Source organism: Ruditapes philippinarum, unplaced genomic scaffold (genome assembly GCF_026571515.1).
Source record: "Ruditapes philippinarum isolate M1 unplaced genomic scaffold, ASM2657151v2 ctg3843_1_1_1_1, whole genome shotgun sequence".
Lineage (NCBI taxonomy): Eukaryota > Metazoa > Mollusca > Bivalvia > Venerida > Veneridae > Ruditapes > Ruditapes philippinarum.
Genome location: NW_026866699.1, coordinates 12,847 through 39,047, shown reverse-complemented (window position 1 = coordinate 39,047; position 26,201 = coordinate 12,847). Strand labels below are relative to the sequence as shown.

At 34.2% G+C, this 26,201-nt stretch overlaps 1 protein-coding gene across 1 annotated transcript; it reads right to left on the bottom strand.

Moving 5' to 3' along the window:
- Positions 1–5,427: 5,427 nt before the first annotated feature.
- LOC132733394 (sorting nexin-4-like) lies at positions 5,428–26,201 on the bottom strand. Its single transcript, XM_060720046.1, has 13 exons — positions 26,067–26,201; positions 22,433–22,539; positions 20,646–20,784; positions 19,849–19,926; positions 14,871–14,997; positions 13,499–13,604; positions 11,633–11,705; positions 10,739–10,866; positions 9,385–9,474; positions 8,653–8,743; positions 7,477–7,634; positions 6,354–6,468; positions 5,428–5,543 (listed from the first exon to the last, which is right to left on the bottom strand). Exons 1-13 carry the CDS (start codon positions 26,157–26,159, stop codon positions 5,496–5,498), a joined length of 1,353 nt encoding a protein of 450 aa, XP_060576029.1. The 5' UTR covers positions 26,160–26,201; the 3' UTR covers positions 5,428–5,495.

The window sequence follows — 26,201 nt, the reverse complement described above, 5'->3', positions numbered from 1 at the left end:
TGATTAGAAATATTTTTCTTAATTTCATATCTGCAGTATATAAAAAGCTCTAGTTTTAATACAAGTGATATTGTTGTATTTAGTTACTAGACAATGCTGACTGAATTTTCTGTTTGATTTTAACATATCTGGAGGGGTCATTCTACCAAACCAACATTTCTGGATAACTTAGCTGTATACAAATTCTTTTCAAGTTACTGACTACTTATCCCACATTATATCTGAATCAGCAGTGAGAGACAAATGATCATAAAGCCCTAAAAGGTAATGTCCGGGTTAATCTTGAAATTTGATTTGGGGCAACGATAGAATCTGCGACTCCAAATTTAATGCTCTCCCTATCAAGTGAGCAAAATTTAAGTGTTCAAACTTTATATGTGTATAAATAATAAAGGGTCAACAAAGGTCAAATCATAAACACATGCATATGAAGTTATTGAGACAGGAAGACATTGGCACTTTAAAAGTTTATAAATTTCTATATTCCATGAAAAAAAATTGTCGAGGGTTCATTATTATATGTATTATTCTGGTACTTACTGGCTTGTATCTCCATCCTTCCATCACTCTCCAAAGTCCTCGTAAACCCTTTATTTTTGCCAGATTTCTGTAGATATGTAACATGTAGGTAACCTATGTCCTTTAATGTGGTATCTAGGTCCAAGTTAAAAATACATTTTGCTACATTTTCTGATAGAAACTTTATTTTCTTTACCAATATCTGACTTAATTGACGTCTACTGTTAAGGCAGGGTCATGTGACCCCCAGGGTCGGGATTACTTAAGTGGTTAACTAGGCAATGCTATGCCAAATATCTAAGCTCTTAATCATATAGTTTCATGCAAGCAGATTTAATTGTGGTACCTATATTATGTCTATGTGAATTACCTGACCCTAGAGTTGGTCCAATTTTGACCCATAGATCAGTGATTTATATAGGAGGGTACCCGGTATATGTGCATCCCAAATAACTTCATGTCTAGTTTCCAAATAAAGTCGATGTAACATATGTTACACTGGAGTTTGGGACCTGATTCAAATAACTTTTGTGGTGATCAACTTAGTAAAGCTACATTAGTCAATGTGATTTTGCACAAGAAAATTTAAATGTATCGTGTTTTCTGATATAAATATATGTAAACTAAATGACCCAAAGGGTAGGCTAATTTGACCTCTGGCACTGGATTTTAACTTTTTTGTGGGGGTTGGAATTTATGTCACACAAACATAATATAGGTCATATGGTGACTTTACAGCTTTAAAGAGAAGTTAATGTGGTCAAAATCTATCATGTGGTTAAAGAGCAGATAGTGTGGTCAAAATGTACAATGTGGTTAAAGAGAAGATAGTGTGGTCATTATGTACCATGTGGTTTAAGAGCATTAAAAGAAATTTCAGATAATCACACACAGAGCAGTACACAACATATATCACGCCATCATGAAAAGCTAACTTCTGAGCACTTTTTGTACTCTGATGAGCTACACATAATAACAACAAACCAGCTTGTATGTATTGCACATTTCCCTTTTAATTTCTCATGTTTTTTTTACAACTTTACATATAAAACTGTGAATCATATTTATAAATACAATACTATATGTACAAAATGCAGCAACATTTAAAAATAAATCACAAATAAATATATGTACAACAATTTTTTCATCCGTAAGTAAATTAAAGGGAGATAATCTTAAAGCAACTGAATATTTAAGAAGTAAAAACACATTCAATGATGTATTTATACATTACATCAGTACATTTTAATGAAGGATTAAACTTAACGAGCAACAGGAGCCAAATAGAACTTGTACTTGGCCTATTCCTTTTATCAAAGAACATATGTCTGGTAAGTATTAATATATTGTATTATTATATCTTCATAGTCTAATGGATTAACAAACTTTTTTTCAAAATTAGAAGTTTCAAAATGATTAATTATAGTAAATCTGTATATATTATAGTAAGTCCAATTACTTGTATGCATGACAATAAATTTATCAATTGATTTCAAAAGTGAAATAAATAAACTACTTGTATAAGAGGGGGGTCCTTTGTTTCACTGCAAATTATCAAATTCAATCTATACAGGGGGAAAATGTAAAAAAGTTACAGGACTATGGAGCTGAAACAACCTCTGCAATAAACAAATGCAGTTAACTAAACAACTCTGGAATGTTAATATACAATGGTCCATTTTGAACACGGGGTGAAATGTGTTTAAAGCAAAAAAGCAATGAAAAACTGTGACACAATTTGAAATGGATATTTTCAAAATATACAAAATAAACATCTAAACTGCAAAAGAAAATTAAATCACTTTAAAAGAATGAGAAAAACAAGAAATGAAAATGGGAGCGTGCTACAATATTCTCTGTGCTTGAAAGTAAAATAACAGCCTTGATAATGTAAGAATTAATTAGAGGAAGATTTCATTAACATACTAGAAATGTGTCATCATGCCACGGATGCCCCCGCATGCAGCCAAAATTTCAGATGGTGCATTAATTATTTTTTTCATTTTAAGTTCAAAGCCCTTAAAACTTTTCAATGTTAACACAAACCATTTTCATACAATGTTCAAGGCACTGAAATTATTCAGTCTTAACCTTTTAAAAATAGCATATTGCATATTTGTAGCCAAAATAATGGCTAAAAGTATGAGTGCTGAAACTGAAAGTTCAAAATTTTTCCAACATTCAGGAAAGATAAGTTTGTCTAAAATCATTGAACCACGACCAAATTCAAACTTAAACTGCTTATTCCTAAGATGTATCTATGTTATTTTCAAAGTGAAAGGGACATAACTCTGCCAAAAAATCATCAAACCATGACCAAATTCCAACTTGACCTGCCCATTCCTTTGACATATCAATATGTCAAATTTAAGTTGAATATGTAACACTGTTGGGTAGATAATGAACAGAAACTGTAAATTTCATATTATTTTCAAAGTGAAAGGGGCATTACTCTGCCAAAAATCATTGAACCATGACCAAATTCGAACTTGGCCTGGGCATTCCAAAAACATATCCATATGTCAAATTTGAGTTGAATGTGTTGTACCATTGGGGAGATAATAAACGGAAACTGAAAATTTCATATTACTTTCAAAGTGAAAGGGGCATAACTCTGCCAAAAATCATTGAACCATGACCAAATTTGAACTTGACCTGCGCATTCCTTTGACGCATTCATATGTCAAGTTTGAGTGGAATGTGTTGTACGTTTGGGGAGATAATGAACGGAAACTGAAAATTTCATATTATTTTCAAAGTAAAGGGGCATAACTCTGCCAAAAATCATCGAACCATGACCAAATTCGAACTTGACCTGTATTTTCTCATGACATATCCATATGTAAAGTTTGAGTTGAATGTTTTGTACCGTTGGGGAGATAATGAACGGAAACTGAAATTTCATATTATTTTCAAAGTAAAAGGGGCATAACTCTGCCAAAAATCATCGAACCATGACCAAATTCGAACTTGACCTGTATTTTCTCATGACATATCCATATGTCAAATTTGAGTTGAATGTGTGCAACCGTTCTTAAGATAATGAACGGAAACTGATGATGACGGAATGACAGAATGACGGAATGACGGAACAGGGTAACACTATATGCCCCGGCCATTACATGGCGGGGGCATAAAAAGTGAAAATTTCAGTAGTTATAAAGATTGATGTTGTATGCAAAACTTTAACCAAGATTTTTTCTGAGTTCAAAAAGGGCTAAAATTTAGTCAAAATCAATACTTGTTATGGGGCTTTGTGTAGTGACATCCTATCATGATCCTTAAATTCTTTAGACGCCAGGGTAGCAAAATTATCCTATTAATAATTTGATCATATACATTATGTTTCCTTACATAAATTTCATTCAAGGCATGTAAAATATTTCACACAGTTAATCACATTTAATTACATGTTATTAGATTCAGAAGAGAGCTACTTGATCTGTGTAATTGACAAAAATGGCTACAGTTTATCCAGATTACAATAAAACACACAACTACAAGTGTATTAAACATTCCTAGATTCATCCGCCAAACAATGCATATTAAAGGAACTAGTTTGAGGGCATCCAAAGCCTAAAAATGTTAATTAGAAAATCTTACATCAACATGGCAAATAAAACAGATGATAATAAATAAATATAAACTAAAAAAAAACAATATATAGTGCCATTATTTTATTTAGTGTTTAACTCTTTTTAAAGAATTAAGGACATTTTGAACAATGAAAAAATAGTTTCTGTATCAAAAAAAAAAAAAAATCCTGTCTTGTTATGTCAAAAAACCTCAGTTGAGCCCCTTTAAATTTTTGCTGTACATTTCCCCTTAACCTATTACACATTAAAAACATAAAAAATAGTTATTCCGAACTTTTATCCAACATGGTGGTTTTGACTAGCTTCTAAATGAGTAGGTTCTAATTGCACTATGCTATCACAAATTTTACAATATATTTTATGATTTGGTGTACTAACTTAAGACAAAAACTGCATACAATAATACTGTACACAGAGAACAACACGGCTGAAGGCAACATAATTGTATATGCCATACAAGATAACAGGGCTGCCAACAGCAAATTTCAAAATCAGCGGAAAATACGCGGGGGGTCAAGGGGGCTGCGCAAGCCCCCTTTGCAGGTCCAGGGCAGAGCCCTGGTGGGGGTTCAGGGGGCAAAGCCCCCGAAAGCTCCTGGATTCTGATGATTTGGTATGCCCTAAAATCAATTTCCTGGACTCTAAATTTGACAAATATCCGACATTTTGACGCATTTTGACAACAGACAAGAGCGACAATGTAAACTGTAATTTGATTGGTTATTCTAAAATAGAATGCCGGAAAAGACTCAATAAGACCAATGAGAAAAGCGCTTACAGACGTACCATAGGCGGCTAGTGTAACGATAAAAGCCGAAGCGTGCCGGTTTTTGGGTACTGTATTAAATATGACGAATGAATTTATTGTCTTTGTCGAATTTACATCGATCTCAAAAATGACCCAGGAGCTCACGAAATCCGCGGATTTCCGTGGATCCGCGGAAAATCGGCAGCCCTGAGATAACTGTTTACACATAATGAACACACTGTGCTACACAGCTAAATCCGTCCCGACTGTCTATGTCAATATCATGAATGTCAATATCATGAATGTCAATGTCATGAATGTTGATATATCATGAATGTCGAACAATACAACTACATATATATGCATACATGTCACGTGTACACTTCTGTAAACACTGCAAATCAAATTCTATGTAACTGAGTTGTGTATGCACACAACACGTATATATGCATACATGTCACGTGTACACTTCTGTAAACACTGCAAATCAAATTCTATGTAACTGAGTTGTGTATGCACACAACACGTAATTATGTATACACATGGTGTACAAAACAAAACTGCCTTTAAACTGTTACCATCCATAACATCCCTTAAGTCTGCTGTAATTTCTCACTCATATTAATTATTTCTTACATTTTAGTAAAACAATCTTTAGCACTTGTCCAGATTGCAATGCCCTGAAAAAAACATAAAGTTTATATATGAAATACAATTCTATACAACAAATAACATGTGAGTGTTTGCACCTTAAAAAGAAAAAAGTTTCAAAGTATGCACTTGGGTAAGTCAATATAACCAGCTTAAGAGAATCCCCAAAGTCAAAGGGTAAGTCAATATAACCAGCTTAAGAGAATCCCCAAAGTCAAATCAAGTAAAGCCAATATTTATTTAGACTCAAAAAATATATAACAGTATAACATAAGCTCTATATAGCTTTTGACATGCATAAGTAATCAGCGCTATCTTTGACATGGACCTTCCAATCCTCTACCATTGTGCAAAACAAATGTTTGTCATAACATTTTATAAATGCCTCAAGATCTTGTAAGTAACCAGGATTGCATTGCTGCCGTATCGTATTCATTAAATCTATGGTAATAACATTATTTAAGAGTAATCTTCAGTCTTTATTCATGTCATGTAATAAATGAATGAGTGTTGTTTCAATACTGAATTTATAGAAGGAGTTGAATAAAAATTATATTGTGCAAGCCTCTGGCTAGCATAATAATATATCATTCAACGATTTCAATAAATTAAGTATTGAACCTATTCAAATGCAATATTCTATTTATCGCATACCCAAGGAAAAACCATTTTTGCTGTTAAACAATCATTCTTCTATTGGCCTGCTTAAACTGTAATTGTCTTTACACTACATGTATGTATAATGCAAGTGACGTCACATCAAAATATCAGCACATCCGTGCCATACCATTTTTACAGAATCACAAAAGCGGCACAGGTATGTGATAAATCTTTCTTACCTTTTTACACTGTTTGATCTGCATGATGGCGTAATTTGTAAAAATCTCCTTCAGGTCTTTTGTTTTCTGTCTTTTAAATCTGTCAATATCTCGCAAGGCAGCTTCTACAAATTTTCTGAAAGTTGATTACATCATACTATTAAGTTCAGAGGAAAACCTGCATATTGCTAAAGGCTGAGGATACTTCCAAATCCTGAACATTTGTCAATATATTGTAATGCATATCAGTCAATATATAAAGGATGTATGTAACTAGAAATGTGTCCACATGACAACTATACCCCGCATCATTTGCTGTACCAGTGGTATATTTACATTCTTAAGCATTTTTTAAAATATGTCAAGTGTTATATAAATAAGTAATATATATAATAAAAGTATTAAAACTAGTAGTTTCAGGGGCATCTGTGATTGAGTAGTTAAGTTCAATAACTTCAAAGCACTAGCCTCTCACTACTGTAGTTTCGAATTACCCAAGGAATTATTCTTTTATGCAAGAAAACTATAGAGCCACCTTTACAAAATGACCTACTAATCTTGGAGTTTGATAGACAACTCTGACTGATTGTACCACAAACAATTCATATAAAGTCAGTGTTTTTTTCACCACAATATTTGGCGAAATTTGGCCCCATTCCCTCCTCAAAATAGTATGTTTTTTCCCCCTCAAAGCTGAAATTTCCCCCTATACAGAAGCCCGAATCTGCATGCAATGAATATTCATATTTTTTTTTTTGCAACTAACTGCCGAAATTTGTTTTATTTTATGCCTGTAAGACTTACTGTTAAGCAAGGTTGTTTACAAATCGTTCACGGGTAGGTAAGGGGAGCTACTCCTGGCATCCCAACAAGTTTAACATGCGACACGTTGATATTTTAGCTCCATTATATTAAGAGAAAGCAACATATTTTAAACTTTGTGTTGCAACAGCTGCTCCCTTTTTCCACCGGAAAGAAAACAATATAAACGAAATAAATAAACAAATAAAATCCCCCCTCCTCTTGCATCCCCCCCCCCCCTCTTCCAAAGGGCACCGACCCTCTTCCCCCAAAAGTGATAAAAAACACTGACAGTAGAATAGATAAAATAGAAAATTCTTTCATGACAAGATGAACAACTTACTGTGTTTCTTCATTAATTTGCGCCAGTTCTTGTTCTGTAAGTTTGATTTGTTCATCTAAATGTTTCAACTTTAGTTCCCGTTGCTCCTGTGTGTCGTTACCAAACAGAGCTTTCTTCATTCCACTTAGGCTAAATCCTCCTGCAGTCTTCCCCTGAGCCTTACATACAACAATAATCAAATTATCAAAACAAATTTTAACATTATTTGAGCCGTGTCATGACAAAACCAACATAATGGGTTTGCGACCAACATGGAACCAGACCAGCCTGCGCATCCACGCAGTCTGATCAGGATCCATGCTGTTCGCTATCAGTTTCTCTAATTGTTATAGAGTTGTAAGCGAACAGCATGGATCCTGATCAGACTGCGCGGATGCGCAGGCTGGTCTGGATCCATGCTGGTCGCAAACCCATTATGTTGGTTTTGTCATGACACGGCTCATTTATGTCTCCTCTTGACGCTTTTTTCTTAAAACTTAAAATGTAACCTGATGTCAATAATCAGTATGTGAAATACAAAAAAAAAGTTATTGTTCTAAAACAAGTTAACATATATGTAATGCATATCAAAGGAAATTATAAGGAAATTAACTTGGCACAGATTGTTTCGAAAGATGAATTTTTGTTGTTTAGGAATTGTAAATAACTAAAAGCAGAATTCTTTGAAAAACAAATATGGCGCTTACTTATATAGAATTTGTTCAGAACATTAACCATAATTTTATCCCTTCTTGATTATTAAACATAACCTTAAGCAGGGGGTTGTGCTTGGTGGTTAAGAAAGAGTTGGTGCCTTGACATTTAATTCTGTCACGAGTGGGATTCATACAAAATGTCTTTGGTTCTACTTTTTTTGTTTAATGCATGCTTGTCACAGAAATAATGCATATACTGGCATGCACAATCTCTAGAAAACAAATGAGCCGTGTCATGACAAAACCAACATAATGGGTTTGCCCCCAGCATGAATCCAGACCAGCCTGCGCATCTGCGCAGTCTGATCAGGATCCATTATGTTCGCTGACAAACACAATTACAAATAGAGAAACTGATAGCGAACAGCATGGATCCTGATCAGACTGCGCGGATGCGCAGGCTGGTCTGGATCCATGCTGGTCGCAAACCCATTATGTTGGTTTTGTCGTGACACGGCTCAAATATGAACACTTGACATACCAGCATTTCTTTTTGACTGGATTTACTAGCAAGACTATCCTCGGCTCTTTCATGGTCATACTGCATACATTCATACTTCCTACATACTGACCTGTTCATTAATAGAAATAAACAGCTTTATTATGGATCTCAATAATAAATTTCGCATAAAATCCCCAATTTAAAGACAATTCCCCAAACTGTGAAAATTCTCAAAACTCAACTTTTAGGCTTAAATTGCATGGCTTTTTTTTTTATTAACAGAACCATTCACGTGTTTAAATAGGTTCTGATTATTTCTTTTACTTTCCAAAGGGTCACCATGCTAAAATTCTCCAATACAAAGGGTATGGACTGTTGTAAAGCAGAGTATATTCCCAGTTCAGAACATAATGAAAGGTCTTTTAACATTTCAACATGCATAGATGTGTACCTCTAATTTGTAGTTTCTTCCTTTCATGGGAAGAATACATGTTTTTGTTAGAGTGAAGAACTGAAGACTGAAAGATGGACAAGTCCAATTAAGAAATTTAGCATGGTAAGGCTATAATACTAAGCCTGATAATATCAATTCAATCTGCAGTATACCCCAGGCGGCAAACTCGTAATCAGTCATGTGACATTCACAAACAATTGAAATCAGGGGAATTATGTTACTGTATATAGTAACAAGTGTATCAACCAATTATAACATAAGCATAACAAACAAATAATGCTACCAAAGGAGATGATCAAAGAATAAAGTAAACTAACCTGAGAGATTCACCAAATGCCATATACTCCTTCAACTGATCTGCATATTGTTCTTCCTCCTCTAATATAGCATCAATAGACTGTGAATCACTGTGAAAAAAAATTAAAACCCTCATTATTAGCTCATATCTAACTTTAGACTGCTTTGAGGAAACAAGTACTATGGCCTTGGTATGAGGAAATAAAATAATACAATTATAGCATACATGCACTTACACAGTCATATAATGCCCATGAATACTTGCAAATTCATATAAAGCCCTGCAATACTTACACATTAATACACTTGTTACTATATATAGTAACAAAATTGCCTATGATTTCAACTGATTATGAGTGTCACGTGACCTATTATGAGTTTGCGGCCCGGGGCCGAGAACTAGTTATCAGCCCGCAGAACATGTGCACGTTCATAAACTGAAACAATGACGTCATATTTTACGTCATCAAACAGTTAACTGTAAAAGTGAAAGTAGGTTGTCAGCACGAATCGCTTTATTTTAATTATGAGAGCTTAAGCGTATTTAGTACAAACACATTTTTGTTACTATTGAAATTTGAAGAAATAATACGACAAATTCATTACGAAAAAAAAAAATGAAAATAAAACTTGCTTCTAGATTCTACTGCTTTGAACACACAAACAGTAGACTCTAAACATCTCTGTACAGAACAGTAGAAGAGTACTGTAGACAAGATTTTCAACGAAAGAACTTCACAGTATTTTGTTGTTTTTTTTTTTTTTTTAAAAAAAATGCTACTATTAGATCTACCAAGTGTATTAAAGACATTAATACACGTCAGAGTAGGGCCGGAAGGTGATAATCGGCCCTGAATGAATAATGGCCCTCGGGCTAAAGCCCTCGGGTCCATTATTCATTTTGCGGGCCGATTATCACCTTCCGGCCCTCTCCTGCCGTGTATTAACCTCTTAATCCTATAATGTCTTGAAATACTTGCACATTCTTATCATTCCCTGCAATATTTACACATTCCTATAATACCCTGCAATACTTTCACATTCATATCATTCCTTGCAATACTTGTTTATTCATATGATGCCATGCAATACTTGCACATTTATATAATGCCCTGCAATACTTGCACATGTATTTAATAACACGAAATACTTCATATTTATATAATTCCATGCAAAAAAGGCACATTCATATAATGCCCTGCAATACATATTTATAAAATGCCATGCAATTCTTATTTTTATAGTACATTGCAGCTATAGATTCGTATAATGTCCTGCAATGCTTACAAAATAATACAATGCCTGGCAATACTTATATATTTATACAATCCCCTGAAATACTTGTACATTTATATACTGCCCTGCAATACTTACACATTCATATAATGCCCAGCACTCTGTAGAGGTTCTGACATATCTTTCTCTATTCCGCTCCATTCATTGAATACTCGATGATAGTTTGCATGTAGTTTATGTATACCATACTGATGATCAGCCATCCTCTATAATACACACATTTTTTTAAATCTATTCTTGATATACTCTTGACTAACCATGATTAGAAATTTGTTGATATAAGCATTTTATTATGAGGTGGAAAAAAAATCCAATTTTAATATTGCATACAAGACATCTCAAGACACTTGGGGAAAATCAAAGACATGTTTCAAATTTAGAAAATCTTAAACAGACCCTTTTTCAGAGACCACAATAAGTCTACATGTTTCATGTCATGAATGTTAGTATACAATATAGTTTATTCTAACACGACCCGCATTTTTCCCCATTGAACATAGAAGAACCGAAAGTGTGTGTTATTATGCAATAATATCACAGTTTGACGTTCTATATTTAGACATGTGACGTAATCATTATACACATGACGTAACCACTAAAATGTGACACGCTGAAAATAAGTATGTAAACAAATCAGGCGCAATTTAGGTTAATATCAGATACGGCAGCATTTATGTGTTGATGTCGTGTTAGAATCAAAATAATATATCCAAGTCGGTGATTTTATCACAAGATAACAGCACTGTTTGTTGATCGGATGCGCATCATTATATCACTCGGGCTAGGCCCTCGTGATATAATTCCTCACATCCGAACTCCAAACAGTGATGTTATTGAGCGATAAAATCACAGTTTGGGATATATTATTTCTTAAATACAACTATGTAGCTTTGGTTTAATGCTAGGGAAAAAAACAGTGCAGGACCACTACGACTTGACACTTAAAAAAGTACTGAGAAAAAATAGACTTACAGCTCGAACTTTAAGAAGATTGGCTATGTTACTCTGTAGTTCTCCACTGTAATTCTTTACTTCTTCAAATCGTCTGAAATTAGTGACATTATTAATAATGAATGAGTGAAATATGCACCAACAACAAAGTCAATGTATCAATTTAACACTCTAGCCAGTTAAGGTTACACAGTTTTAAAAGTAAAAATATAAATGCCATGGTTATCAAAAACTATGGAGGCCTGCACAAGTTTACCTAAAACAAATCTTGAGTTGAGATTATTAACTCTGTCCCCCTGATAATACAGCCATGCCATCCTGCTTTTCAGTAAAAGAAAATCAACGTAATTATCATAACATTTTGATATTGAAATACCTGTAATTTATGTAATTTCCTGTAAACAAGTAAAATTTGGACCAGTCCATTCAAACTTTATGAGATTTTGATATCAAAATGAAACAGAATGCCATGATGGTCCTAGATCACTCACCTGACCCATCAAACTCATCCGAACAAGCATTCTGACCAAGTTTTCATGACAGATGAGTCAAATATGTGAACACTAGAGTGTTAACAAGAATTATCCATATTTGAGCAGTGTGACCTAGTTTTTACCCAGGTGACCCATATTCGAACTTGACCTAGAAATCATCAAAACAAACTTTCAGACCAATTTACAGGATATTTGGATCAAAACAGTAGCCACTAGAGTGTTAACAAGATTTTTCTACTTTTAGCTCCTGTGACCTAGCTTTTCATCCGAGATGACCCATGTTCGAACTCATCTGAGCTATCACCTAGACAAGCATCCTGACAAAGTTTTATGATGATTGAGGCAAAAATGTGACCGCTAGAGTGCAAACAAGGTTTTTCTATTTTTAGCTCTGGTGACCTAGTTTTTAATCCGAGATGACCCATGTTCGAACTCATCCGAGCTATCACCTAGACAAGCATCCTGACAAAGTTTTATGATGATTGAGGCAAAAATGTGACCGCTAAAGTGTTAACAAGGTTTTTCTATTTAAAGGTCCTGTGACCTAGTTTTTAATCCGAGACGACCCATGTTCAAACTCATCCAAGCTATCACCTAGAAAAGCATCCTGACCTAGTTTGATAATGATTGAGGTAAAAAATGTGAACCACTAGAGTGTTAACAAGGTTTTTCTATTTTTTAGCTCTGGTGACCTAGTTTTTCATCCAAGATGACCCCATGTTCAAACTCATATGAGCTATCAACTAGATAAGCATCCTGACCAAGTTTGATGATGATTGAGGCAAAAATGTGTCCACAAGAGTGTTAACAAGGTTTTTTATTTTTAGCTCTGGTGACCTAGTTTTTCATTGGAGATGACCAATGTTCGAAACTCATCCGAGGTATCACTTAGACAAGTATCCTGACCAAGATTAATGATGATTGAGGCAAAAATGTGACCGCTAGAGTGTTAACAAGGTTTCTATTTTTAGCTCCTGTGACCTAAGTTTTTATAATCCGAAATGATGACCCATGTTCAGACTCATCCGAGCTATCAACTAGATAAGCATCCTGACAAAGTTTGATGATGATTGAGGCAAAAAGGTGACCGCTAGAGTGTTCACGAACAAAGTGTGGGACGGACGACAGACGAACGGACATTCAACGATCCTAAAAAGCTCACCCTGAGCTAGCTCAGGTGTGAGCTAAAAAAAAGAAATGCCCAACAAGTATAGACTGTAGTCAGATTGCACAATTGTGGCAGGCTGGCCTGGCCTTATGCTGATGGCAAAGCCTCATCACTTATTTCAGCAGGTTGAAGCTGAAAAAATCGTTTCAGAATATCAGCTAACAAAACTCTTTTGCAGTTAATAAGCATGAGACAAGGAACTTTTTTAAACATGTAAACACATACTTATCTGGTTTCTTGAGACGAAATGATGCGCTGATAGCTTTCAATCTAGATTCTGCCTGGAAAACAAAAACAGAGTGATCAATAAAAATATGCTTACATACACAGCCTAAGAATGGAGAATGAAAATAAGGAAGAAACAGTAGAATAAGCAAATAAGCCTAGTACCATCTAACATGTTGTAACAGAATTTACCCCTTATTCTTTTGTTTAAATATAGAATGTATCAATTACTATTATTGACTCAATTCATAATACACCCATCACAGGGTAAGCCTAAATAATGTTGTTTTTTTTTTTCAAAAGGTTTTTATTTTTGATGCCCAAACCTTACTCATTTGCTATTTAGTTGAGCCACCTTTTGCTTCTCTTGCTTTTTTGGCAATTAGTATAATAATTAAGTGCATATTTTTGTATGGCAGTCATAAATTTTGCTCCTTTTTGATTACAAATTATTTTCACATTCAGCGCTTTTTGCACTTCTAGTGATAAGCACATTTATGCGATGTTCTATGAAACCTCAAATTATTACAAACACTTCATCTTTAAAAACATATGCTTCTCCCCTTTTTAGGGAAAGCGCAGAAAAAATTCATTTCCATTTCGAGCAGGCTTTCCATCTGTTGCCGTTTAATTAACGAAAACAAAAAGAAAAAGCAGATCTACTCTGTTAGAACAGCTCTAACAGCATCATTTATCAATGCATATAAATTATTAGTCGTCTTGCCTGAATAGTTGACTTTCCCACAATGGCTTAAACACTTGTTAAGCCCGATTGTTTCACAATAATAGTCAAAACATTAAAATCATCAAAGCACCACTTATAGAATACAATGGTATTCCTTAACCAAAAACCTTTTATCTTTCACAAACAGTAGTTAAAACAGTGTATACAAGAGCTAAATCTCAGCGGACATTACTTTCTATGAATATTTAAACAACAAATAAACTTATGTTGTTTTTCAAATTCCTCATCATGGTCAAATTCCTTGAGAATATTTGTAACAAAAAATGGTCTAGTGCCAATTCTATTACAATCGTCATTGCCGTAACACAAACAGAAATTAAAAGTCGCGGTACACAAATATTCCTGCCTGTAGCTATTTTTTTGATAAGCGTTGCTGCAGATGAGTTAAATTCTGCTAGCTTCATGCTATCACAACTTTGCTTTTCCTCATAAAAATTATTCATTTAAATCGACAGAGTTTAAACACAACTTAAATTTACCAAATTCACAGACAATGCAGAATATATAGCCTTTACTACACATGTCAGCGAGTTACAATATTACTAAAATAGGTGCTAGATGTTGAAACAAATGAGTTATGCATATATTGTCACCAGATATTGGGTACCACCAAAACTCTGACCTTACTCTGAAAACATCTGTTGCCTATACAAGGAAATCTTTCCATCCGCCTTCGCATTTCCTCGTGAACAATACAATCTACATTAAGCGAGTTGACAGACATTGAACTGCCTGTACTCATTCCATTCCATGGCTGAAACGAAGTTCTCATGGTTCCAATTGCCTCGTCTTAAATGTTAACTATGGAGATCAATAAGCCTGTAGCCATTAAACAAATTAATAGTGTTGTCCTACTGTATAATTAATTTTAATCAAGTGCATATACCAAATGTTTCGCTCTTGAAGATGTCTCATTACCTAACAACATCGAAGTCAAATCAGCGAAATATCATTGGAGCGAAAATTCGATAACAAATAGTCTAATATGCAGTCATTCCTTAAAAAGCTCATATTAAGATATGAGTGCAAGCTTACATTAAAGTAAAAGATAAGAAAGTAGTAACAAATTTTCTTAGGTTATATTAAATTCTCTGAGGTTATATTAAATATTTTGAGGTTATATGAGAATCTACTGAATGACATATTATAATATTTCATACCTTTTGAAGAAAACCAATAAAGATTTTATCCAAACACAGAATAGGGTGGGGCCTGCAACATTCATCAACAAAAATAGTCTGGAAGAAAATCTATCATAGTGGTGAATATTTAGTGTGCCTTAAAACGGAGTAAGACTAAGTGAGAGAGTATACATCGGTCCCTAGAATCAAAAACAAGTAGCTGTCCGTAAAGTACAGCGGACGATCCTGCTCGACTTTTTTATTGCTTGCCAATAAAAAAAGTTTTTGCAGTAAAAGGCAATACAAGAATCTCTGTATTTTTAAAGTGAACTAGTTGTTTGATACCCTTGAATATTACAGCAATGTTTATATGACATAATTTATGGTAAAGTGAACAAGTGGATAGGAATGAATTTTTTTAGATTTTTTAAGTTTTTTAGTGCTTGCCTATAATACAAAACATTGACAGTTAAGGGCCATAATTCAAATAAAATCTTTGACAGAATTACCTTCTCCTGGACATGTTTGGAATCATGATTGTAAACAAGTATTCCAACTTTCAAATTAATATCTCAAAACAGTTCAGTCAAAAAGTGGACTGGTACTAAAAAACTTAACCAAGATTCTAAGTCGATAAAAGGCCTTAATTTTTAAAACAAATCCTTGACAGAGTTACCTTCTCTTGCGTACAGATGGGGTAATGATGTGAAATAGCATTAAAAGTTTCAAAGCAATATCTCAAAGGGTTAAGGCAATAAGTGGATTTTTACCCATATTCAATGTATTTTCTAAGTCAAAAAGGGGCATAATTCTGTTAAAAACCTTGACAGAGTTATGTCCTCTTGTCTGTTGATGAAGGTCGTGATGGTAAACAAGTATGGTCAGTTTCAAAGCAATACCTCCAATGGTTTTGAAATAAAGTGAGGTGGTACAAAAAACTTAACCAAGCTTAATACACTTTCTAAGTCAAAAAAGGGCCATAATTCTGTCAAAAAACCTTGACAGAGTTATGTACTCTTGTCTGTAGATGGAGGTTATGATGGTGAACAAGTATGGTAAGTTTCAAAGCCATACTTGTAATACTTCTGAAATAAAGTGGGGTGGTACGAAAAACTTAACCAAGGTGTGACGCCAACGCCGACGCCGGGGCGAGTAGGATAGCTCCCCTTTTCATAGAAAAGTCGAGCTAAAAATACTATTGAATGAGTATTGATTATAAAATTTATTTAAACAAATTTATCTAGACAGCATTATATACAGAATATTGCCATTTAAATTCCCAAATATAACAAGATACAGAACAAGAGCTGTCCGTAAGACAGCGCGCTCGACTTTTTTATTGCTTGCCAATAAAAAAAGTTTTTTCAGTAAAAGGCAATACAAGAATCTCTGTATTTTTAAAGTGAACAATGGCCATGAGCATTAAGATATTTAGTGAAGAATTATTTTACTGAATTGTGTGATACCCTTGAACACTGCAGCAAAGTTTGAAATGTTTAAGTCAAAAGAGGGCTGGTAAGAAAGAAAAAAAAACTAGTTGTTTGATACCCTTGAATATTACAGCAATGTTTATATGACATAATTTATGGTAAAGTGAACAAGTGGATAGGAATGAATTTTTTTAGATTTTTTAAGTTTTTTAGTGCTTGCCTATAATACAAAACATTGACAGTTAAGGGCCATAATTCAAATAAAATCTTTGACAGAATTACCTTCTCCTGGACATGTTTGGGAATCATGATTGTAAACAAGTATTCCAACTTTCAAATTAATATCTCAAACAGTTCAGTCAAAAAGTGGACTGGTACTAAAAACTTAACCAAGATTCTAAGTCGATAAAAGGCCTTAATTTTTAAAACAAATCCTTGACAGAGTTACCTTCTCTTGCGTACAGATGGGGGTAATGATGTGAAATAGCATTAAAAGTTTCAAAGCAATATCTCAAAGGGTTAAGGCAATAAGTGGATTTTACCCATATTCAATGTATTTTCTAAGTCAAAAAGGGGCATAATTCTGTCAAAAACCTTGACAGAGTTATGTCCTCTTGTCTGTTGATGAAGGTCGTGATGGTAAACAAGTATGGTCAGTTTCAAAGCAATACCTCCAATGGTTTTGAAATAAAGTGAGGTGGTACAAAAAAACTTAACCAAGCTCAATACACTTTCTAAGTCAACAAGAGCTGTCAGAAGGACAGCGCGCTCGACTTTTTTAGTGCTTGCCTATAAAACAAAACTTTGACAGTTAAGGGCACACAAGACTTTAACTAGGAATTTCTAAGTACAAATCAAGAAACATTTTTCACAGAGTTATCTTCTCTTGCTTACAGATAGGTCTCATGATGGCACATAAGAACTCCAACTTCCAAAGTAATATCTCAAATGGTTAAGTCAACAAGTGGACAAGAATGAAAATCTTAACTGAGTTTCTAAGTCAAAAAGGGCCATAATTCAAATAAAAATCCTTAACAGAATTACCTTCTCCTGCCCATGTTTTTGGGACCATGATGGTAAACAAGTATTCCAACTTTCAAATTAATATCTCAAACAGTTCAGTCAAAAAGTGGACTGGTACTAAAAACTTAACCAAGATTCTAAGTCGATAAAAGGCCTTAATTTTTAAAACAAATCCTTGACAGAGTTACCTTCTCTTGCGTACAGATGGGGGTAATGATGTGAAATAGCATTAAAAGTTTCAAAGCAATATCTCAAAGGGTTAAGGCAATAAGTGGATTTTACCCATATTCAATGTATTTTCTAAGTCAAAAAGGGCATAATTCTGTCAAAAACCTTGACAGAGTTATGTCCTCTTGTCTGTTGATGAAGGTCGTGATGGTAAACAAGTATGGTCAGTTTCAAAGCAATACCTCCAATGGTTTTGAAATAAAAGTGAGGTGGTACAAAAAACTTAACCAAGCTCAATACACTTTCTAAGTCAAAAAAGGGCCATAATTCTGTCAAAAACCTTGACAGAGTTATGTACTCTTGTCTGTAGATGGAGGTTATGATGGTGAACAAGTATGGTAAGTTTCAAAGCCATACTTGTAATACTTCTGAAATAAAGTGGGGTGGTACGAAAAACTTAACCAAGGTGTGACGCCAACGCCGACGCCGACGCTAACGCCGACGCCGACGCCGGGGCGAGTAGGATAGCTCCCCTTTTCATAGAAAAGTCGAGCTAAAAAAGGGCCATAATTCTGTCAAAAACCTTGACAGAGTTATGTACTCTTGTCTGTAGATGGAGGTTATGATGGTGAACAAGTATGGTAAGTTTCAAAGCCATACTTGTAATACTTCTGAAATAAAGTGGGGTGGTACGAAAAACTTAACCAAGGTGTGACGCCAACGCCGACGCCGACGCCGGGGCGAGTAGGATAGCTCCCCTTTTCATAGAAAAGTCGAGCTAAAAATCTATCATTAGAGGTGAATGTTGTAGGGTTCCTTTCATGCCTTTTTTGGTTATTTACTATTATTGGCACAACACTAACAATTCTAACACTCACGTGATTTTGCCACTATAGACAAAGAAGATAAAAAAAAAAACGGGTGTTAAACTGCCAATAAACACCGGTTAGGGACTACTTGTTTATGCGCTGTTATGTTTTCACCCTCAATTGTATAGTTTACAAAGCATTTTAAAGCAACAATAAAAAACATTTTTATTTATATTTTCAGTTCGTATTATGTTTTCTTTTCGTACAATACCGAAATAATATCTCACATACACTAACGCCACATATTAGATCCATATCAGTTAATAAATATTTTGATAAAACGGCGCCAATCCGTAAGCAGCGTAATGACATCATCCTAAGTAAACAACTCATTAATAAACAAGCTGACGTTATTTCATACATACAAGAATGATAAATGGGGCACTGATGTAAACACAATACCACATATGTTTTTATTTTTGAAAACTTGATAAAATAACGTTTTTTTCTTATTATTTCTTTTGTTGAATAATTTCTATATCTTCGCAATAGTAGGGTGCGAAAATCGAACAGCATTATACGAAAATCGGCACCGGAAGTTATTTCCGCTTGAAAAATAACATAAGTGATTTTCCTTATTTTATCGTGTTAGAATCGAAATAACATCGGCCTGAGAGGTGTATATTGGCTATTTAACACCGGTTTTGTTGTTTTGATGCGACAAATTTAACCACTCAGGCCTACGGCCTTTGTGGTCAATTCCTGTGCATCAAAACTCCAAACCGGTGTTAAATAGCCAATACACACCTCTCAGGCCGATGTTATTTCTTAAATAACACTCACTTGAAATAACCTTTATGACCTTACTTATCATATATAACATCAATATAATTGTAAATATGGCACTTCAGAGGATCAAACCAACAACCTCTCTTGCATACAAAGCAGACACTGCAACACTTGGCAACCACTGGTGTGATACTGTCTCAAAATAGAAATATTCTCTTACAAACAGCATGCAAATTTGTTTTTAAGAAATATATAACATGCTTACTTCAAGTGCTGCTCTTCTACGCTCAATAAATTCTGGTTCAAATTTGTCTGTAGCCATATTCTGCCATGTGTATGTAGCCTACAAACAAATAGCATTTCCGTCAAAGTAAATTCAAAATGTTTTCCTGTCTACAGTAACTGCAACTCTATCAATATTGTCAACAGTTATAGAATAAAGTAAACTGTACTTGGCATTCTGACTGATGCAGGCTGCAGGAACCGAAAGTTATCAGCCTTTGTCACTAGTATATAGCAAGGCCAGTCTGTGCTTCTGTGAAGTCTTACCTTCCTCGATACTTTTGCTTGGTTAATTTCTTGTATTTTGATATTGATATCCCTTCAACTTTGAATGGACTGTTCCAACTTTAAAGCAAGAAAAATCCATTACAAATATTCTGCAAGTTTAAGCTTAAGGCAACCAACTTATGGTACAGATCTATGTTAAATTTCCAATCCACCCTTCGAATGCCAGCAGCTATAAAGACTTGCTTATGCCACCACTTTTAACCTAAGCATTATAAGAAACTATTTTATTTCTTGTTTTCGTTCCCCTTTCCCAGCATTTCTATATTGTTGCTTAAATATTTCACATTAACAATAGCCTTATCTATTTTCAAAGTAGCACAAGATCCTTATACAAATTTAGCATAATGAGGATTAAGATCAAACACATAACTGTGAACGTCATGAATTTCCATCTTCTACAGAATTTCAAATGGCTTAAAACTTTGCATTACCATTTAGATCTTGTAATCTCTATGAAAACCAGAAAAAGGATAAAACTTAAATGGCACTTACTTTTTTCTCTGGTAAGGGTGGAATAACTAATGCTGGGTGCATTATATCAAGGTAATTTCTGAGTATTTCAAATTCACTATATCGTCTCCATAAAGAAGTTGTACCATCACCTTTACATTTTACACTGTTGTCCATAATCCTGAATATTGAAACAAGGAACTGATTAAACAACTCAAATACTTACAGTTGCTGCTATTCATAATTTTTGGCTTTCAACTTTTTTAAGTCATACATTTACTCATATATATTGTAATCTGTGCTGCTAGAACTTAAAGTATGACAGTCATTAAATATCATGCCATGAATATCACGATATCAACAATATTCAATATTTAATTTTACATCAATTCACCATTACATTACATTTTAGAACATTAATTAATTTTAAATTTTTTCTCTCCGTCTTGTGAAAATACTTCTCATTTGTGTCATAAGGAACAGAACAAGAGCTGTCAGAAGGACAGCGCGCTCGACTTTTTTAGTGCTTGCCTATAAAACAAAACTTTGACAGTTAAGGGCACACAAGACTTTAACTAGGAATTTCTAAGTACAAATCAAGAAACATTTTCACAGAGTTATCTTCTCTTGCTTACAGATAGGTCTCATGATGGCACATAAGAACTCCAACTTCCAAAGTAATATCTCAAATGGTTAAGTCAACAAGTGGACAAGAATGAAAATCTTAACTGAGTTTCTAAGTCAAAAAGGGCCATAATTCAAATAAAATCCTTAACAGAATTACCTTCTCCTGCCCATGTTTTGGGACCATGATGGTAAACAAGTATTCCAACTTTCAAATTAATATCTCAAACAGTTCAGTCAAAAAGTGGACTGGTACTAAAAACTTAACCAAGATTCTAAGTCGATAAAAGGCCTTAATTTTTAAAACAAATCCTTGACAGAGTTACCTTCTCTTGCGTACAGATGGGGGTAATGATGTGAAATAGCATTAAAAGTTTCAAAGCAATATCTCAAAGGGTTAAGGCAATAAGTGGATTTTACCCATATTCAATGTATTTTCTAAGTCAAAAAGGGGCATAATTCTGTCAAAAACCTTGACAGAGTTATGTCCTCTTGTCTGTTGATGAAGGTCGTGATGGTAAACAAGTATGGTCAGTTTCAAAGCAATACCTCCAATGGTTTTGAAATAAAGTGAGGTGGTACAAAAAACTTAACCAAGCTCAATACACTTTCTAAGTCAAAAAAGGGCCATAATTCTGTCAAAAACCTTGACAGAGTTATGTACTCTTGTCTGTAGATGGAGGTTATGATGGTGAACAAGTATGGTAAGTTTCAAAGCCATACTTGTAATACTTCTGAAATAAAGTGGGGTGGTACGAAAAACTTAACCAAGGTGTGACGCCAACGCTAACGCCGACGCCGACGCCGGGGCGAGTAGGATAGCTCCCCTTTTCATAGAAAAGTCGAGCTAAAAATCACTTTATAATCAGCTTGTTTTTTTTGTTGATTTTTTTTTGTTCGATTTCACATCGCACCAACACAGTTGGTATAGGTCATATGGCGATTTTACACTTTTACTAGTAGAGGATGACCTCAGGTGCTCTTCTGTGAACTATTTCAAGCCAGAACAAGCCCCTGAGTTGAACTACCGACATTGTGTAAGCTAGCAGGATAGCTTCATCGCATGAAAGAATACCAAGTCCTGTAGGTATTTGGACACACAACAGTGGCCATAACCACTCTGCCACTTCTATGTATTTTCAGAGGTCAGCAAAAATGTATGCAACATTACTAGCCAGATTCCTTATTACAGAGAATGAAGCTACCTTGTCTCTACTAGATACACCATATATGTGTCTGTCATCTTCATGGCTGTTGTTGTTCTTTTCTCAGGTTCTGACACTCTTATCTCCATCCACTGTAACATGTTTGTCTGCAAAAAATGAAAATTCAGGATTTGTATGATAAAGTAGCATTATGTTGTCAAGGTGAGTTGAATAATATCTTTCTAAATAAAAGCATATCACAGGCTTTCTACTGCCTCTACCAAAAAAACTAGGGAAAAAGTAGGGCATTTTTTTACCAAAAAGTAGGGCAAAGTAGGGATTTCTGATGTTAAAAACTAGGGATAAAGTAGGAATTCCTTACTGTTTTAGTTAAGAATTAGCAAAACATACCATCACCAAGACCACATCAGGCTGTGTGTATCTTCAGTTCAGTCCATGCTTGAAAGACATGCACCTCATAGGCAGAATTGTTGCTGAATGTTTTGCCAAGACACCATGGCAGCAAGCTCCATCAGTACTAAGGGTGTAGTACTTAAGTACCAGTACAAGTACTTGACAAGTTATGCAGAACCATTACCGGTACCAGTACTAGATTTTAGCTTAGTACTGCAGTACCAGTACTTTTTGGGGGAAGTAATTAAGTACCAGTACTAATACTTTTATATATTCATCAAAGTTTGAATAAAATACACAGTGTCATTCAAAATAATTGCAAACATTATTCCACAAATAAATAAAATCATTTACTTTAAAGTTGACATACATTTTACAAACTTAAATGAACAAACATACTTTTTACAAACAATAATCATCATATATTCATGTCATATGTTATTGTTTTTTGTAACCAGTAAACTGTAATCACAATGCAAATAATCTTACATTTTAAACCCACCAGTCTTTTTGTTGCCTTTTACACCTCCACACCTCTGTTCAATCTATACCAAGTAAATAACTTTTTATGGTGCTAACAATATCACTTGAAATATGAATATTTAGAATAGCAGTAATTAATTTAGTGTTTTTTTTTTTTTAGAAATACAAAGTAATAAAGGATTGCAATAAGGATATTTACCAGTAAAGAGATATTGACTCTGTTTATCTCAATTTTAATTTTACTTTAAGTCTTTTGCTGCTTTTTTATGATGAATACTATGCATTTGAAGAAAAATATTGCAGCAAATATTTATGAAGATTTGATAACTTACTTTTTCACAAAAATAAAAAATTACATGAATTTACGCTTACTTTATGATAAAAATAATGACATTTTTATCAAAACCAAAAATACTGAGTAGTAATGCAGTAGCAGTACCACTTTTTTAAGACAGTAATGCAAGTACCAGTACCTGAGTAGTAGCACAATTTTGTAAGAGTAATTCAGTATCAGTACCAGTACTTGCAAAATTGCTCCAGTATATACTGCAGTACCAGTACCAGTAATGCAGCTCTGACCATAAGTCTTTCAAGGATGGACATCACAAGGAGACACTAACACACCTTAACTACTCATCAATTGCAACTGAAAATACAACTGAAATACCATTTTAAATATCTTCTTTTTTTTCATTTCATTTCAAAATGAAAAAGTAGGGATAATAGGGCTATTTCAGAAAAAAGTAGGGCAAAGTAGGGATCAAAAGAAAAAAGTAGGGAAAAGTAGGAAAAGTAGGGACCAGTAGAAAGCCTGCATATCACTATTGACCTTTTCAAAAAAAAAATAAAAAAATTCCAGTACAGATTTTGCTCTTGGGAATTACACCTAATGAAGTACACTGTGTTATTATGTGATATTTCTATCACTTATTTATTACTATTTAACTGTTTAAGGAGGAAAATCTTTATGATGTTGAGAAAAAGTTTAGTGAAAGCCAACTTGAGATTTTTCTCAGGTGAGTAAAAATCTCAGTCAATATTGAGACAATCTTAAGTGGAGATTTATCTCAGTTTGAGAACGTTTGTAAAGTCAGGCAGGCCTGGCTTTCACTACATGTAACTTTCTTAAGTATACAGGAGGAACAGCACATTTCGTTTTTTACATTGTCATAAAATAAGCCATTCTTGCCCTTTCTTTCATTTTTCTTTAAATTAAACTGGTTTTTCACACCCCCTTTTTTGTTCCTTTTCACTTCTTTCTGACCGTGTTAATTTTCTTTTATTTCAGGCACTGCGCCTTTTTAATACTTCAAGCACGCCATGATGTAATACTGTGTGCTTTCGGCTAAATTCATGATGTCGGCCTATGAAAATAATTTTTACATAACCCAATGTTCAAGGAAGAGTAATCTCGCTAGCATCAACTGAGGAATTCGTCAATATAATAATGAACATTAATTGCCCTCGTCCCTGAAAAAACTGTCAGGCAGTCGGACCGATTTTAGCTTAAAAATCATCTGTGCAAAATATGTTAGCTTTGTCTGCTGTGCTGACGTTTTTCTACAGATTCATCTATATTGCGTATTAATGTCAAACCCCACAGGGACGTAGACGTTTTTCAGGAAGTCTAGAAAATTATATAAACAAAAGATAAATTTTGATTTGAATCTTGAATTGAAACATTTACTTTCAGAGGGTACATAATCACTCTTTAAAATCATATTTTGTACGGTTTTGCAACGAGCATAAGTCTAATAAATTATCTAATCGTACCTCACTACAGGCCAGGACAGGGAGGAGGATAGCTTAAGGTCTTCAGCGTACCCGTTTATATATATGACATGACGTGAACGCTGAAGATAACCCCGTAGGGAAAGTCCACCAATAATCGTGCCAGGAATCTGACACGCTCGTATTTATTCATCGAACATTCCATGAAGTAAAGTGAAGCATACCTTGATAAAACTATGTATAATCTGTTGATAAGCCAAGGATGGACAAATAAAAATCTTATTACGAACATAAACTACCTAATAGTTTCCGACAGGTAAAAATTTCGGCACTTGGGCCGCCATATTGCCAAAATGTTTGACCACGTGATTACGAGATTGACCTTTATAAACCCATGTGCCTCCAATATTTTTATAAATTACTTTTTTTTAAGATATTGAAAAGCGTGATTTACTGACTTTTATCTTCAATAAAATCATATTTAAGTAGAGCTCTACTAAAAAATTAATGAAAATAAATAAAAACATTATCTTGAATAAAAATATCGAAATCATGTCAACAAAATGTTCTAAATATAGTACACAACTCTATTCAAATCTGTTCCCGCGAATGACGTCATACAAGGTCTCGCGTGGCACTTGAATGTCATGGCCGACTGTAGTCGGCGAAAATTGATATTTTACAGTTAAAAAGGCAATTTTAATGACGGTATTAATATTTTATTACTTGAATTGGTATAGAACGATATTTAAATACTTGTTTTACCGTAAAATGCACAAGAATTGATCGGGTCAAGTGTATTTGCAAGTGAAAAACAAGAATAAATCAACTTAGGTTATTCTGGTTAGGTTTCGTAACGGGTCTAATCCAAAACTTTAATGCCGCATCTGATGAAAAACAAAAATGTTAAAAAGTGGCTTATAAAGTTTTGGAAGCCAGAACTAGGAGGAGGACCGATATCGGGGACAGGGACAAAATATTTTCACATAGTGCAAATTTCTGTTTTATCTGCACTGAATCACAACAAGCCGTTTCGATCTTTGAGGAAACAATTAAAATTCATTACTTTCCCCATCTTTTTGGCGACCTCTACAGAGTCCTCTTCTGGAGAACTTGGAAAATGGTCAGGGGAATATGTGGGTGAGTTATCGTCGGCCATTTTGGATAAATTTTCTTAATCAGAGTTGTGCCCCTTGTTGAA

Excerpts from the sequence above, each read along its gene's own strand:
- LOC132733394 (XM_060720046.1), bottom strand. The coding sequence starts at position 26,159 with ATGGCCGACGATAACTCACCCACATATTCCCCTGACCATTTTCCAAGT. Across the intron at positions 11,706-13,498 it reads CGTCTCAAGAAACCAGATAA|ACGATTTGAAGAAGTAAAGA; the intron begins GTATGTGTTTAC and ends CACTAATTTCAG. Across the intron at positions 10,867-11,632 it reads ATCTTCTTAAAGTTCGAGCT|AGGATGGCTGATCATCAGTA; the intron begins GTAAGTCTATTT and ends TGTGTATTATAG.